Genomic DNA, 18,623 nt, shown 5'->3' with positions numbered 1-18,623 from the left:
AGCACAATTACATGATCTTGTCCTGTTCTCTCTCAGCAGTTTATTGGAGAAGAAATTCTCCAGTGAGTAAGAAAGTTACAGATCTCTTGCAACACAACCTTAAATCCCTATGGCTGACATTTCACCGCTGAAAGCTTTCAGCCACTAGAATGCAGCACTGATTTCAGCTGAAAATGAACTATGAAAACCAGTGCAATATTAAAATTATGTGAGAGAAGTCATATAGAGAGGGAGCAATGGTTGTTTAAAGACCTGTAGTGCAGTCAAGGGCTCTTGAATTCTAAACACAGCTTTCACACTGATTGCCTTGGATACTCTCTTGTAACCTCTTGGACTATTTGCCCATTACCCGATCTACAGGACAGCAACAAAGGACTACAGGGCAGATTAATAACGTGGGTTTGTGAAGTACTGCAAACATGAGAACAAAGACCTCTAGGCGATATGTTCTCGTCAGAAATGAGGGTCTCAAATCAGAAGTAGAATTTTAAAAATACTTTCAAGAAAACATTTGTATAGATATACCACCAGACCAAATGAAATAAAAACTTCACTTCTTTAGAAACTATAATAATCATTACTTTATCACGATCTCTAAAGTGGCATCTGCTTATTAGCAGAAACGTGCCTGTGTAGGGCATTTTCTCATCGCTGAGCAATCAGCACCTGTATTTTAATAATATTAAAACGTATCTCTTGTCTTGTAAATGGTTCGTGAAGAAACTTTGCATACCTTGGAATGTATATATATCCACTATATCCATTCTGATATCATGTATTAGTTCCAAACTGATGTAGGAGGAAAAAAAGTCTGATCTGACAGCAAAAGGCCACAAACAGCACAGCATAAGTGCACTGGAAGCTAATAACATTTAATTGCATCCCAGAGAACCAGAAATCAACACAGCAGTTTTCAACTACACCCATTGTGGACAGTAAATTAACCTCCAAATAATCTTGGAGTAAGTACACTGCAGAGCTTATCTGTGAACTGAACTTGCCTTTTAATACCATTTCTAGCAAACAAGCTAGAAAAATATTCTGTGGCTGACCTCCAGTAACAAGCTCCTATTTGTATGTTCATCTCAAGAAAAAGGTTAATCCACAGATTATAGAAACTCTGGGCAAACGAATTATTGATGATAGAAAGCTGTTTAGTCCAACCTGCAACACACAACACACATCTGACCTATTGACTTCTTCCTGGCAGTGACAGGGAAAGGCTGTTTGGGTAGAAAATGCTGTCCAAAGAGCTCCTCCACTGTTTGCCCACAGCCTGCTCTTTGAACTCACAGCCGCTGTGCTATTACTATCAAATCTGCTGCTGTAGTTGATCAGATCGGGTGATGTTTCTACTACTAGTAGCAGTTCGGACCATATGCAGTTAAGAGGGTAGATACAGCACAATACCCCACACTTCAGGCTTTGAACACTGCTGAACCTCCTTCAAACCATGTTTTAGTGGCACTGTGCATCCATGGCACTCAGTGCTGAACACGTATACATTGAAAGTCTCTCATCTCCCAGTTAAAGGGTTTAAAGAAGTGAATTGATTTCGAGGAGGGTTACTTACATCTCAGATTTTCCATCAATTATATCTGCTTTATCAGTTCCTGAGTTCATGCTCTGAACTCAGGTTCTGTACTTTCCTAAGAACAGCTAAAGACTTGATTAACACTTGCAACAAAGGAAGCATAAATACAGAATTCCCTATGTTACCTTCTGTGTTAGCAAAATTATTAGATTTTTTCTGGTAAAACACAGAGTTCCAAGGGCCTGAATTCTAGTTTTAGCTGGTAAAACAGACTTACTTTTAAGTTTTGTAATTTAACACACTTCATAAAGTTTGGATTTTGACTTTAAATCATTTTTAAACTGTTATAATTCAGCTTTACATTTGATTAATGACTTCCCTTCAAGTGACATCACTGAGCTCTGGAACTGGCTACTGCAGGAGTACCCAAAGTTGAAAAATTAATGGATGGACTAAAAAATGAATCCAGTCTTTGTATAGAAATACATCATATGTTTAGCTAAAATGAACCTTAAATTTATAACTTCTGATTATAAAAAAATGAGAGTAGCAATTACTTTCATAAAGAACAAAAACCATAAAGATGAAAGCCCAGTTAAGATAGTGTCTGAATGCTTATTTCAGTTTTTAAACACTTTGGCCGTGAAATGCCCACTGCCCAATACAAAAGAAGGCTTTTTGGTGTAAACTAGTGCACTATGCATCAAAATCTTCACATGGCTAAGAGCCAAAAGACACATATCACATATATAAGAGAACGGCAGTAGGTTACAACATGACAGCAGCAATGACTCCGCAGGGTCCCACTGCACCGTTGTAAGGGTGGAGGTGGAAAGGGCGCAGGACTGATGTGGGGCTCGGGGGCCTTTGCCGGCTTGTTTTCATCCACAGCCATGAATTTGCCTTGCCAGCTGCTGCCAGAGGTCAGCCCTGCTGCTGCTCCCGTGACACTCCTGCCACTGCAGCCAAGTCAAACTGATGCTCAAACACTGGAGACTGGCCACGCCGATCTGCACCACAGATCAGTATAAAATGTAGATAGCACAAACAACAGTGGCTCATAAATATGCCTATTTAACTGTGGGCATGTGGCTACTTTTTTTAAAAAATGCATTTAAAACAAGAAGTACGCAGGGGTGTACTTCTATTTTTTCCTATAGAACACTCTGTATGATTGCACATTTAAGTCTTGACAGGATATATACTGATTACCTATGTAAATATCCTAACGCACCAAAACCACGATACATACTGCTATAAGAAGCTCAGTAGGAGAAAAAGCTGTGCAATTTCTAAGCACATTGGCACATGAAGTCCCCCAGAACTGGCTGAACCTGATGTCAGAAAGATGAAGGCGTGCTCCAATAGGAGTACTCAAACTGAACAAAACTGGGGCCTGTTTGTCCAATACAAAAATCAGCAATATTTTAAAGCCCGTCTTGAACGTAGCCATAATTAAACACAGAACTTTGAGAATTAACATGCAAATTAATTTAGCAAGTAGTACCTTTGGCCACAGAAGTCATATCAGTATTCACCAAATTAAAATCTTATGTAAACATTTTTCTTCCAAAAAGAAAATATGACTGCTATATAGATTTATTACTTCCAAGGATTAAAAGTACATGCTGTTGTTTCTACAGATAGTGTCCTCTAGTGGAGAAATGGGAGATACTAAGTAAACAAGAAAACACAAAAGGGCTGCATCACAGAAATCACCCTGTCAAGGAAAATACAAACACCTCTCAATCACAAACATGCCTATAAAAGTTTGGCATCTTGACCAAACTTTTCATTACTATAATAATGCTTAAACGTGAACATTAAATAACTTTTTAAAGCTTCAGACTGAGAAATTAATCACTTGTGAGGCCATACACAAACACTGCTGAGTGTGTTAAATAATATACAGATAATATGCCTCTGTGTGTATGCATACATAAGATCACAAAATACACACAGTGTAGCTATAATTTGGGTAAAGCCACTAGTCTGTGATTTAGGTAAATTCACTAAAACAGTAATTTTCACCCTTTTTCATATATAATGCCCTATGATGCTTTTTCTGATTTAGTAAGAGGGTGACAGATAAGCTGAGACCTCCCGTGATTTCTCCTGCCCTCAATGAATCCATATATCAGACTTTATGCTGGGTTTTTTCTAGAGGTGTAGCTATCTTTAACACTTCACCTTAACTAGTGACTATATCTTGCCTACAGAAATGCTTTGCTACTGAAATGAGGAATCTATTCTGTTCACAACTCCCAAACTCATCTATTATTGTCGTCTTCTCTCCATCATTTCCTTTTCCTACATAAATGCCAACCAAAATAATTTTGTGTGGGGGAAAAAAAAAATCATCACCGTTTTTTTTAAGGACCACAGATTTTTGCCACCATCTTATTCTCAGATGACCCTTCAATGCTCCAAAAACAAGAATTAATAATTGTGAAAAGATTACTGAATCATTGCTCTGCCTGCTAACACTCATGCTCTCTTCAGAGATACTGATCATCCTTGCCTCTAAGGCATCTAGTTGATTAACAGAACTAAGTTAAACTTGGATCAACTGTTTTTAGCCAAAATTTAGGTTTAAAATTTGCTGCTTCTAATTCACACTTGACCGTTTTCTTCAATTATGAAATAAAAGCCACAAACCTCAAGCTGTGGCCTTGCATGCTTTAAAGCTAGCCTGATTTTTCCAGTAACATAATCTAGCATAAAATACACTATTTATGTCACTCCTGCTTAGCTTATGAATTCAAACTTCCTTCAAAAATTTGATATCAAATTACAGTATCTTGTATAATACCCATTCAAAGCAACAGTGATTATGTGCAGCAATAATGCCATATCCAGTTTAAATATAACCAATGGCAAGTTAAGAAAAGCTTAAACATACATTGTTGCCTTTCAGTTGGTCCAGAATTCTGTTCTTCTCAAAAATAAAATCCAGCCATTATATTCAGTCTTTCAATTCTCTTTGATGGATACACTACTCTGCTATACTAGAAACACGCAGCTACCTAGGTGCTTGAGCCAGCTTCACAAATTTTTGCAGCATCAAAATCAAATGTAAGTGTTTGTGATACACAATTCCCACTGTATTCTTAAATATACTTAAATAAGCAGTAATACTGAGTATTTATAGCATAGAGTATTTGCTTCTAAAATCTATTTTGTCTGTATATACCTCACATTTATATACACATACATGGGGCAATTTTAAATCTCCATAGAGACTTTTGAAGAAATTTATCATGAACAGTACAAAAGCTTACACGTGTTCCATTTAACATTGCTTTTTCTCTGTACCTTAGTTCTTTATTAGTTTTTAATTTTATTGTTTCAGTTTCTGATGATTCAGAGTTTGTATTATTGGGGGGAAAAAAAACCCAGACAGGAGTAGCCAGCCCCTCTGAATTCAGTGTGCCTTCCAAAAACTGGCCTATTAATCCTCACCCTGGCTATGGTCACCATACCCAATGGGCCTGACAGTTTAGAGAATAAAACATAAATACCAGGCCTGACTGTGCTGTTAAAGCCAGCCATTTCTGACAGTCTTTACAATGGGATAAACACCGTCTGTCTACAGTCCCCATGTATTTGAAAGCTACGACAAACATTTTACTGAAATGTAAATAACTGACATCACAACTGCTGAAGCAGGAGGCTGAAAAATCTATCTAAAAATCACAAAACCAAAAACATTGCCTGACACAAAACAAACCATTAATGGTGACTGAGACAGTATCTTTTAAAGGTCATAAGCATTGAGATCCTGTTTTAAAAAAAAGTATTAAAACAGTGCTCAGATTCACACATTTTTCACTTACAAAATTACACCTTTTCTAAGGATATGTATTTTTTTCCCCTGAAATCTATTTCCAGTAAGAACACAATATTGAACTTGTAATAAAAATAAGTATCTTGAAACTTAACCTAGTGAAAAGCAGCTACTTTTAGATTTGTATGAAGAGCTGGTAAGTAACTATGAGTGGCCATGGCTCAACTTATTAAAAGCCTTCTTTTCTATTCCTCTGGTTCCGTTTTACTTCCACACTTTAACAACTTAATTTGTGCTCGCTGTTATTCACTGAGATTTTTTCAGCACCTAGGAGCCTGAAGTAGATTAGAGACACAGCTATCCTCAAAAATGTACTAAATCATAGTAAGTTTTATGAACATCAGAATGAGGGAAATCTTGCTTGTTAGGCTTTCTGCCTTGTGACAAACACGTGAGCTTCAGCTGTAATGTTTGCTTAGGCTGGGACATCTATAAAACCCCTATCCTTCCCCTGTGGCTGCAGCCCTCTCTTCAGGAGCATATCTGTAAAATCACCTGTTAAATCACTTAGTTAAAGGACTCTTATAACTTGTGTTATGATGAAGGTCTTTTTCAAACCAGTGGTGGGATGAGAAACATTACATAAAAATAATTCCAGTTAAGCAGATTAACTGCTGCACTTGGATTCCAAAAAGCATGAGGTTCCCTCATGATTATATTGAATCTCTGTGTCATAATCCCAGTCAGAAGGATGGGAGACATATTAATGTCTAGATATGACATGTAAGTATTGTACAAATTTAACTAAAGTGATTTAACAGCAGTGTTTTAGCTGCAGCTGAGCCAGGTGAAAAGGCTACTGCCCTCAGCTGCTTGTCACTGTCCTTAGTGAAGGTAGCATCCTGCCACATTCCTCAGAATAATGGCATCTGTCATCTCTGCCTAGCCTCAACCTATCAAAATCACCTAGAATACTCGAATCATTCAAAGGTAGGACTTTAAAAACCTGGACCTCAAAAAAACCCCTCAAAACAAATTTTAGGAAGAACTTTAGGGAAGTGATGTTCTGTCAGCAAGTCTAAGGATGACCATCCGAGAAGCAGTAACCTCTGACCCAAGTCAGCTTTATAGCCTTGGAAATATATGTACTTCAGTCAGTGTAATGTCTAATGCCTACGCAGTAGAAAATGGTTTTGTTTTTTTAATCAGTAAATCTCACCTGTATACCCTGAGGGAAATGATATCAGCATAAGCAACTTAGAACTCTACCTGTAAGTCACACTAATAGGACATACAGCTTTCGATATACTGGTTTCTGAAAGTGTTCCCTATTACAGGACATTTCTGTATGAGTGTTCAAGTCAAACTTGAGCAGTTGATCCGGGATTCCTTGCACATCTGAAAGACACTGCTGACCTCAGTAATGGATGTGTAAAATTAGTCCAAAGAACAAACATGTATAAAATCAAAGAACTGTGGCAGAAAAACTGTTTTAGCCCTGTAGTTTCAAACATCAGCTCTGCCTTCTTTAAGAGGGTACATGAGTTTTTCTTTGAGCATCAAAGGCCCATTCATGGGAGATCTTAAACTGAGTGTTATCAGATCTTATTAAGAGCTTGAAGAGTCCCATATGACAATCTGCTAACATCAGGCCAGGGCCTTCTGGTAACGTTTGCATGCCTTTTGCTGTTGTGTCTGTGTGTGTGTTTGTTTTTTTAATATACTTTTAAACAAAGTAGATGTGAAAGCAAATACAACTTCCTTCCAGGATTTCTGCCAGAAAGAATGAGAGACAATGCACAAAACGCAAGGACTGCCTTCTGATAATCTAGAACATAACCAAACCCACACCCTAGCAGGATGTTTTAGATACATCTTGGGGACAGCATAACAGGCATATACAACCATCAGGATTTGTGCCTCCTGCTTCATGTTACTAGCAGAAGCAAGGACACATGACCTAAGGGGTATAGATCTATTTAAAACTGGAACAACATTGTGGTTTATGACTTTATAGTACCTTTCATATTTATTTAATTAAAATACATGTGAACTACAGATTGTATGCAGTTGATGGCCATACTCGCATGACAGGCCCTCAAAACCTGCACTTCAACTTGCTTACTTACAAATACTTCTCTGGCACAGAGTGTAATACTTCTAGCAGTTGTAGAGCTTCATCCAAGCAAGCCAATGTCAACATATCAGGAAGTGTCTGGAGATCTAACAACCACTTGAAGCAAAGCAAAGCAACTCCTCTTTCATTGATTAGCACTCAAATCATGCCTTGGATTCAGAGTTAAAGTTGTAGATCTTGCTGCATTGTATGGGGAAGTGGCAGCAGCCTATGAATTCTGTGTTAATGAGAAGCAGGCAAGGTGCTACAATATACAGACAGGACTTCAAAAAAATACAGTGGTTACGATGTATTTTTGACTGAGAGACAGATTTCTCAAATTTGAGTACCTAGAGGATATGCCAATATAAAAACATTTTAGTTTACATTACACAAACTCTTCTTGCTATATTGGTGAAATCACTTGGCCCCAAGTGCAGAATCTGCTCACGTCCAGCAGACCAGGAAGGCACGCAAAACAAAAGCAAGATTGACCACAATAATCATGCAGGTATGCCTCATCCTAGAACGTTCAAACATTATAAAAGAAGTTCAGAAGTGAAAAAAAGCCTTATTCATTACTACAAAAAACAACATCTGAAGACTAAGACCAAAAAGGAATTGTTAGTCTGATTCGATTCTACCTGAAGGCAAAACCCAGTGAGACAGAGCTGCCAATCTTTTGTATGGGGCTTTTTTGTGATTCAAGTTGGCATAAATGATATACCCCCACTCTTTAATGCTGTTTTAGCACAGTCATGGAATTTCTAATGAGCTCATTAACCCTTCCTTCTGTTGAGAAATTTAATGTGTTCTATTTATTTATTTATTTACTCTAACCAACAGCAGCTCAGCATTTTATTTCACAGTATGTAAAACAAACCTTTACTTTCCTGGTGAGATTGTATAAATACATCTTTCAGTCAGTGTAAACTATTAACAAAAGAAAAATCCACTGTTTCACAGTATGACTGAAAAGAGCTTTTTTGGATCAATTTTCTTTTATAATACATTTGCATGACTACTTCTGAGCCTGAAGAATTTCTAGTAAGTGGCAAGGATCTATTGTAGTGAACTCTGTCCTCCCTCAGGGCAATTCTTTATTCAACCCAGGCCATTAGCAGGGGTAAATCAATGTTATCAGCTCACACACACTGACAGCTTGTGTGGTTCCCACTCCCTCATTCCTCCCCCCACATTATGGTATATTTTTATGCTCTCCAGGGAAATTCAATTAACAGTGTCAGTCTCCTCCTCTCAGTCGATGACTGACACCATCAAGATTCTTTACACCGCCCACTGACATGTAAGATGTGTCTGCTGATTTCTTGACTTGCAAGTTAACAAGAGAATTACTATCCACTTCTATAAATGACTATGTATGATCTATGCCATAAACACAGTGACAGCTATTGAAATCAATCTTTCTTGACCTTATTGATTAGGACACTTAGATATAATAATACTTCTCCAGTGATAATGTTTTGGGGGTAAAAACCCAAACCAACAACAAAATAATGTATGTCTATTAATACTATCACATTTATCTTTTAACTCTCCGCTGCAGACTCAGCAAGCAGTAAAATGTTGTGAACAATTAATGATTAACATTTAGCTGCAATTCATGTCTCATTTAAAAAAAATTTCAGAAAACATCTACTGATGAGAGAGGATGGATACACCACCGCTTTCCAGAAACAGTTTCCAATAATTATTTAGGTAGCTTTCAAAATAGATACATCTTTTTATAGTCTCCAGGTAATAACATGATTTCTGTATTTTGAAATAAATAACAAATGAATTTTTCAGTAATTAAGGCAAACACTGCAAAATTTGAAAATGGCACAGCTCTTTTAAAAACACTATTAAACTTGATCAGCAGCTCGAAGTAACTAACAGAATACACGTCAGAATCCTATGCATCCCATGCAGCGTTCACTATTTAAAAGCATATGCTATTAGCAACTGTGTTCTACATTGACTGTGAAAGGCATCAAGCAGAGCTCTCATCTTCACAGACACCAACTCTGAACCACAATGATGCAACCCTCTCCTCAGATTTCAATAATTTAGTTTCTCTCAGAACTAATTTTCACGATTTCTTGATTACAGATATGAAAGTAAAGCATTTTCTAATGGTTAGAGAGAGAACAGAACATAATGTTCCAGCTGAAAACTCAAATACCGTGGTCTTAATGGAGACAAAAAAACACATTACAAGACACAAAGCGCTGTGGAAGCAGACTGACCATGATGAAACAGTAAAAAAGATGCAAATGTTACGCTATCGATTAAAAAAATCCAACATTTACCATGAACCAAAACATGCTCTACAAACACAGCACTTTGAAAAAATCTAAAACATAGAAATATCCCATATATATGCACACCATACTTTCATCCTTCATCAAAGACCTACAGGCTTTGTTGTGCTCTGAACAGATCTGTGTTCCTTCAAAACTCAGCCTAACACCACAATATGGTGGCTGTGACAGCAAAGCTGGCTCCAATTCTTTCCTCCGTTCTCTGATAATTGTTTTGGTCCCTTATTGTAAAAGCTGTTTGTGGCTATGCACTATAAACTAGATGACTGAAATGGCCCAGGTTAAAAACAATCCTACTGAAAATACAGCGGAAGTACAGCTTCTCATAATCCAGATGATCTAGCATCAGTTAAGTGGGTTTTCAGCACTTCTGCAAAACTGCCTACATAAAAATCTGATGTCTAAATAAAAGCATCCACTGCTGCAGCCATCACAGAAAAGCATAATAGCAGACACTGCTTGTTACGCAGAGGTCATGTATTCATCATGTTTAAAACATTTCCAAATCCAAACTGATGACATTTGAGGGTAACACAGTTTATAGGTTAATCAACAGTCACAATACCTCTTTTTCCAGAATACGAGAGATCTCTCCTAAAGTCCTGTCCAGAGCAGAAACCTTGTTGTTCCCCAATGAACAGCTATCCTGCATTTGGAGGTGCTTTGAAAGGTCTTTTGCTAATCGCTGTAACCTTCAACATTAAACAGAAAACAAAGAGCAGTTAAAGCAAAAACTCTCCTGATCATGTAAACTTTCATCTTTTAATTAAAGTCCACTAACTAAACTTCAATAAAGCAATCACGAAAATCTGTGTAAAACTATTATTATCATCCATACTGAACAGCATGTGAAATACGCAATATAGCAAGGAGATACAGACAACTTAGAGTGCCTATGACGTTTCACTATCTACTTTTTCAGGGAAATGGTGTAGAAATAGTGTGAAGAGTATAGCTTTGAAAGAGTTAATTTCCTTGTTCTCCCTCCACAGTTTATCCTGCCAGTTTTTGCCATCTTCCTTTTCAACATGGTTTCATCCTACTTTTCTTCCATCATTCAACCCTTTCTGCCCACTTAGCTGAGTAGTTCGCTCTTGAGATGAGTAAGGGAAATAGAACAGCAGACCGCTTGGCTCATTTCTTATAGACATCATAAAAGAAATGGCTCTTTAGGGTTATCTGAATAAGTGAAAAGTAGTGACTTTGCACACGACCTCAGAAAGGGCATTTTATTAATGAGGGTCAGTAATGAAGCCACAATGCAGAGGTAGGAGAGATGTAGACACACATGGGTTAGGATTCATTTCAGTTTTACACATCTACATCTGGGCTATTCAGCTATGCTCTCCTCCTAAGAAGCGAGGAGAAATTTGCAGTTCCAAGACACCATTCATCTCATCCTAAGGTACAAAATAAAGCAGTCAAAACACAGTCGTAGTTTATCCTTCTTTGCCTTGAATGTGAGGTCAGTAACTAGCTCAGATGTAAATTTGTGCAGATACAGATGATACAAACCAGAGTACCTTAACTGGAGACTGAGAGGTAGGGAGGAAGTATCATTCAATACTTGCCATGTAGTTGTCAATCATTGCCTTAATACCTGCTACTGGCTGCTCTTAATGACAGGCTCAGTGTTTGGTGGACCTTTGGTTTGATCTATCGAGTAATTTGTACTGAAAGTGGGACGAAGCTGGTAATTGAGGAGGATGATTGGGAGAAACCTGTGGTGACTAAAAACAAACATAGCTCTACATGAAGGAAAAGACAGGGGAAGGGTATCAATGCTTATCATAAAATGGGAGATCATCAGTGTAAAAGGGCCAGAAAGCACTCACAAAGTGACTACAGAGTAATGGCAAAGAGAAAATTACATTAACTAGTCTCCAAAAGGCAAGAAAGGAGATGGAATGGCTGGGGAATGTACCACATTAGTCACATGTATCAAAAAAAAAAAATCAGAATATTAGTTTAGGGCAAGAATAGAGAATTTGCACTTAATCAGTAGGAAACAGGTACTCTGTGCCTTCTCTTTGAAAAAGCTTTGTTAAAAGCTTTCAAGAACCTCTGAAAATACGTATAATGTTTTTAAAGTACAAATAAAAACGATTTGCAGAATTTTGAGTCTTGGACTACTTCTCATCTGATCAGCTGAATCCACTAATTTTCAGCCAGGATTTTTCTACGACAAGAAAAATAAAGGAAGATTATGTCCTGATGAGATTTTCTGCACTGCTATTTCCTCTGTGGAAAATGAGGTTGGAGGAAACCTCTGTCTAACTCAGCCACGAGCTAAAATGGGAAAGAAAATTAAAAGCCAAAACACAAATAACTGCAGGACTTGGACAGTAAATCAGATGACCACTAACTCTGCTGAGTTTAAGGAGTGGATTGTAGCACCGATGTGAAGTCGAATTGCTGCAGTCCAGAAACATGATCTAGAAACAGAGTATTTTGGGTATTCTCATAGAACGTGATTTAGAATGGCTATTGCCTTGGCAATATTCTATCACATTAAGCAAAAAAAGAATTGCTCTCTTCAAAACCTCTACCCAAATTCCATGATTAAAGCATATATAAAGCACTGAAAAAACCCACCACACTATATTGTAACTTCATCTGACAGAAGACAGCAAGATGGGTTTCCATTTGCTTCATTTAACATCAGAGGAATGGAATTCAACCAGGATTAACCAGAGGCTAAAGAAAGGGACTTTCCTAATCTACATCAGGCATCAGCATACAAATGTGTGATTTATCAAAACACTACTCACAAGGACTCAAACAGAAAATAGTTAATTACATTGCTACTTCTGTTGACAAATTCCCCTTCTCTTCAGTCTATAAAGATGCTACGCAAGTTAAATGTCATGTTCAGTTTCTGTCCTCAGTTAAAAAAACCAATGCCGTACAACACGTAACTCTCATGGAAAAGCTTCCAGCTTTCCATTTCTTCTAAAAGTCTTTCTGGAGACTTTTACCAAAATTCAAGCTTTCTAAGTGTGTGTTCAGCATCACACAGTAAGAAACATGAAGAATAAATTTCCGGTTCTGACAAATTAAAGAATTACCTCTTACATCCTCATATCCTACTGCATGTTGGTCTTCCGCCAAAACCAGGTAACCTATGCTATGTGATCACATGGGGAAGAGAAAGGAAATAAAAACTCCCTCCTCCCACTGAGTGAACCTTGCAGAAATTATTTTCATTTAATATCCTTTATACTGACTTCTTGGCAGCGTCACAGAAATAAGAATAATTTTAGGACTGTTTCAAAGGACTAGAATTCTATGTAAGATGATTTGTGCTTGGATATAGAATTTATCAATGCTATGAACGGATTTGGAAAGAGAGAAATCTTTGTACGTATTGTACTCCTTGTACACTCTTTGTATGCATTGTAGATTAATAGAGCATGGTATCAACACTTGAACAGTGACTACGTGGAAATACTGTTGAGTCCAAATCCAAACATTCAAGACAATTATTTAATCGTCCTTCTGTCCCCCAACTTGCATTCCTCCAATGCTTATTATGCCATACAGGGAATGATAAATAACTGAAAAATTACTGGGCTAAATAAAAGGAAAAGTTAATGTCTTTTTATCTAAAGTTACTTACATCTCACTAATTAAGATTTTAGTATTGCCCACAGACAGATGATTCAGAATGCAGAAGAAATATCAGAAAGGACATAAGGCATTGATTGGTCTTGGAACATTACCATAACGTAAACTTTAATAAATAGTATGTTCAGCAAATATAAATACATTATCTGACCTTTTTGCACTGCAAATGGGAAAATGAGGGATATTCATATTAAAAGTTTATATAGCAAATATATGAACAAAATTATAACAAAGTATTGTATGAATTAAGGGTTTCTTTTTAGTGTGGGCTAAATATTTTTAGCAGGTTTAATATATTTTGTAGGCAAAAGGAAAAAGATCTCTGTTAATATTTATAGGCCACATTTCATCTCTAGGAAAAAAGCCTTGAAATAGCAACATCAATGTATTTCAGCACTTCCACATTTAAAACCATGATTTCTTGGCTGTACACTGAATGTATGCAAGGAAGGATTAGTATGAGTGGGCAAGAGCACTGGAGTCTGTGCAGTTCCTGTGCGGAAGGAGCGGTTACTCCTCCCGTACGTTCCTGCCGAGGGCGGCCAGATGCCAGCCGGACACACAGCCCCAATTCTTCCCGATGCAGCCTGGGCCTGGAGAGAACTGAGAAAGTCTGTGGCAGTTCCTGCCCAGCCCGAAATGGAGTTATGCTGTATCCTCTTAAAGCAACGTACAGCCCCTGCACTGTCCTGTACTGCCTGCAGTTTGACTCCCTGCAGTAAGATTAATGTACCTGGTGGCACATGCGGCATGCTCCGATGGCTCTAGGTATGCAATGGAAAACACCATTCTACATCTTGACACAGTCCCAAACACTGCTAGACACTAAACATATAAATCTACAGCTTCACACACCTTCTTTAGTTTTTGAAATGGAAGCTACCTGAAAAAAGATGAAAAATTCCTATCAAGATTATTTTCTGAATTTATTTGAATTCCTATAACAATGCTCCAGCAATTCTCTGAAGATGAAATCTACCGTCCACCCAATCATAAAGCAGGTATTTATCTTTTTTTAAAGTTTAGTTTTATTTTATTTACACTTCGGCTCTCTTACAGTTGACAGAGCTGTTTGGAAACTAATTTTTTCCACAAATACTTCCAGCTTCACAGATTATCTGTTATTTTCCCCAGTAATCAGTACTGTGATTGTAGTCAGTATTGTGACCTAACTGGACCCTAGCCTACTACATGAAGAAAACCTACACAGTAGGCTTATCTTGTGAATGCACTGATATACCATCATGAAAATAAGAAAGAACTGCATTGTTAAAGGTATTTAGCTTTGGGACTCTGCAAGAACTAACTTCACACTACATTCCCATCTTTTCTCCTGCAGACTCTTACAGGAAATAATTTTTCACTTCCTAACTCTCCTCTTTTTGTGATGCAGTCCTTTTTCAGAATAACAGTGGCTCCCATTACTATACTACCTGGAGTGTCCCTTTACACAGTTTAAAAAAAAAGGGTAAGAAAAAAAAAAAAAAAACAACATAAAAAAATCCAATTCCTTCTTGCATGAGGAGAGACTGGCTAAATTATTATACTAGGGGGTTAAATTTTTTTTCCCTGCAATCCTGCTAACTCCCTTCATGCATATAGCAATCTTTCATTACCTTAGTTTCCCTGCTTGCATTAAAGGACAACAATTACACTTTGCTACCTGCAGATTGCTTTAACACTGAAACATATATCCTTTGGATTAGAAGATACTAAATGGATGTAAATAACACTGTAATTTAGTGAAAACGTTTTCCTTCCATTTTAAAAATGTGCTCCCATGGCCACCTGAGAATGCTGTGAACAGAAAGAGACATCATCAACACACCTTTTGACAGGCCAACTTAACAGACTGGACACTAAATAATTACATTCAGATCAGTTCCCAGAGAATCGAATTAATACTACAAATCCATCAAGAGTCTAACAGCATTTATACAATTACCTAAGTGCCACCAGTGACCAACCAGTTAATGCACAGTGGAGAGAGGCCAGTAGCAATAGACTGGCTGCTCCCAGGTGAGAATGGCCATAGTCCTTTTCCTTGAAAGTGCCTCTCACCTCATGAAATAGTTCTGAGAGAGAAATACGTACCAAAATAAGGCAGTATTTGGAATTATCCCTCCCTCATTAAGGGACACAATTTTTTTATCAGATACTAAAAAGAAAAAAATCTGTTCCAGACATATTCTAAAACTCTTGTTTCTAAAAAAGAACTACTTAGAACCATTTACAATCCCACTCAGGGATCAGATTCAGTACTCTACTACTGAAAAAGGTATACATACCATGTCTATCAAAGCAGGATAAACCCTGTCTGCTTATTGATATTAGTTTATTACTAATGTAAAGCTTAGAAAGCACTTGGACCCTGCTTCCTTAGTGCAAAAGGTTTTATAAATCTGCAAACCTTAAACTAATAAGAACTACTGAAACAATCTACCAGTTGCATCAGGAAATCAGTGGTCTCATAATATTAAAGTGGCTTAATCTTAAAGGTGATCTAAAAAGGCTTTTTACTTGCCAAAGACTAATTCTGGGTCCTGTCTTTCTTCTGTAACAACTGACAACATGACTAAGAACTAAAATCAGATAAGAAATTGCATTCCATAGATGGTTTTAGTTGTTTGCGAAGACACAATCAATTTGGGGGGAAAGGAGTGAATAAAGAAATGTGGCATAAGCAAGGAAGCATAAAAGAAAGTTATTTTAATGATTTCGTTCTAAGATGCATTTGCTTCTGTTAAGCAAATAAACCTACCAATTGTGTCACATTTTGAATGGAATTTAAAACCAACTTTTTTCATTTTTAAACTCCACAGCACACTAAGTGAAAAAGTATTTTCTGTTCATTAGTATACTTTCGCTCCAATTTGAATACCTCAAACCTTCCTTTGGGATAAACAAAAAGTATTGGCATTTGTTTTGACACAACACATTTAGCACTCTCAGTTTTCACCCCCTTTGTTCTGCGATACGACTTTTCTCAATAACTTTATAGATCCCCTGAGAGCTGTTAAGACTCCTAGTATTGGCAAGAGTTTGCTCTCTCTCAGCCAGGTACAGTAGCAGTTAATATTAGCTCATAGTACAGTACACCGTGTTCTGGCTAAAAAGGCAATAGTCTAACTATTTTCATAGCTTCTCAATGTAATAATGTTTCAGTGGAGATCTACTACTGTTTGCTTCTTTCTGCTGATTCTTCTTCCTACTGTTCTTGGTTAAGTAGGATCCTGTACTTAGTTCTGTTAAAAAGGTGCTTTCCTATTAATTTTTCCTGTATTAAGAATATGTCTGCCCATGTACGCAGATATGATCTGAGCTAGAACATCTTGCCTCATTAGATTTCTTGCCCTCTCATCCTTTCCCTTACACAGAAAGAGATAAAACTACTCTTCCCTATCCTTCTTCCATTTTGTGTTTTCTGTATTAAACAAATTTTAATAGAAATAAACTGGGCTTCTAGTTGACTCATAGACAGTCCTCTATTCTTAAAAAGTCAGTTCACACTTGAACTCCCATTGTTACCCCCTTGATTTTAAAAAAGCTCACGAACAATTTGAGCCCTCATGGTAGGTAAAAAGTTCTGTAATTTTGGAAACAACAATAACTATGATATCTGAAACTGCTTTAAAAATTTAGATGTAAGCACCTGCTAGATCACTAGGGTTTCTACACGAAGACTGCAAGAGAAATCTCCCAGAAGATCTGTGATAAAAGTGAGCTATACAGTGGCCATCATGCTAGTTTACATCTAAGAGGTACAGCCTTAACAGAGGCAATAAAGGAGGAAAATAAGAAAGCAGATGGAACAGAAGATTCTGCCTGAAAGCACACTAGCATTTCATTAAGTAAAGAGAACTGCAAATTCAGGATCAGTCAAGATATTAAAAAGAATTTTAAAAATTAAAAAAAACCTGAGTTCCTGTTGCACTGCAACTGAGAAACAACTGACCATATTACGTCACTGACAATCAGGAATCAGAAAGAAACTAAAGTGGAAGAACTACAGCTTATCAATATTTTCCAGAGTCACTCAAAAGCACACATTTCTACTTTCTGACAACTAGACCCAAATTTTTTATTTTCTGGTAGCAAAGAAAAGCAAAACACAAAAGCTGAAAATCTAGAAGTCTTAATCTGCCATGAAATTAATCTTGAAAATTGAAGTGCTGATTATAAGAAACAAAGCTGACAACAGAACCTTCTTCCTCATTGTGTTTATGCAGGTATGCCATCTGGTGGAGATGTTTAATTTTCTTATGTCAAGCCTCAGTGATGGATTTTTCTTATTTGAAAATACATACTAAGATTCAGCAGCAGGTTTTCAAACTACTGAAAGGCTATGTAAAAGATACTACATACAGGCTAGTTGCATATACAACCAAGGAAGACCAACAGCAAGGATCTGAACATCTTAACCGACAGTAACTTCTAAAAAATGCTACCTGCAAGTATACGAGCAATTTATGAGTGATGAAAGCAACCACAAAACATACAGGATCTGGTACAGGTTATTACCTCACTCTGAAGACAAATATCCCCAATCTGGAAAGTGGTAATTTTAGGATGAAGGTTTTCGAATCCAACTGTTGAGACACCACAGCCTCTTGACTGACCTGCTACAGACTTCATGAGCACAACTATAAGACAGGCGTACCATCTGCCCCCTACCCTGTTTAAACAGCAAACTGTAAATGGATCTCAGGAAAATTAAGAACAGGGCAAGCAGGCATAATCCTCTTTACTAATCTGTTTCTTTCCCCATTTTCAGTTTAGGAATCTCTTGGGCTGGATGTAGTTTCCCAGAACTGCAGTAATGCAGGTAAACTGTTAGCATCTGCGTGATTTTTGTCATTGAGTTCCATACATCTAATAGCACACTGTACTAAGAACCGTTTTCTTTGGTTTCTTTTGAACCTGGCTCCATCTTCATTCTGTGCTCCGTCATTCTGGTACCAGGAAGGACAGAAAACAATCAACATCCATCCTTTCCATACCATTTACGACCTTGCAGATATCTGTAACATATCCCCATTAAAACTTCTTCCCATTATCACATTTTTCTCCACAATGAGAAGTACTAGTTTACTTAGTCCCTAATACAGAAGTTATGCCAGAAATTATTACTGATTTCCTTTCCTGCCAGAAATTATTACTGATTTCCTTTCCTGTCTTCTCTGAACCTTTAACAATTCTAGCATATCCTTTCTGAGACTAAAAACCAGAACTGCA

The 18,623-nt window shown here is 37.2% G+C and overlaps 1 protein-coding gene across 3 annotated transcripts in view; it reads right to left on the bottom strand.

Annotated features, from left to right (window-relative positions):
* Positions 1–18,623, bottom strand: part of SCAPER (S-phase cyclin A associated protein in the ER) — a 167,827-nt gene that overhangs the window by 65,250 nt on the left and 83,954 nt on the right. For all 3 annotated transcript variants that reach the window (XM_074837481.1, XM_074837482.1, XM_074837483.1), the window contains exon 23: positions 10,327–10,453. In XM_074837481.1, coding sequence (XP_074693582.1) covers positions 10,327–10,453 — 127 coding nt within the window. The remainder of the gene's footprint in view (positions 1–10,326; positions 10,454–18,623) is intronic.

Source organism: Strix aluco, chromosome 12, assembly GCF_031877795.1.
Source record: "Strix aluco isolate bStrAlu1 chromosome 12, bStrAlu1.hap1, whole genome shotgun sequence".
NCBI classification, from domain to species: domain Eukaryota; kingdom Metazoa; phylum Chordata; class Aves; order Strigiformes; family Strigidae; genus Strix; species Strix aluco.
The sequence above is the reverse complement of the archived record's forward strand: the minus strand, read 5'-3'. Positions and strand labels throughout refer to the sequence as shown.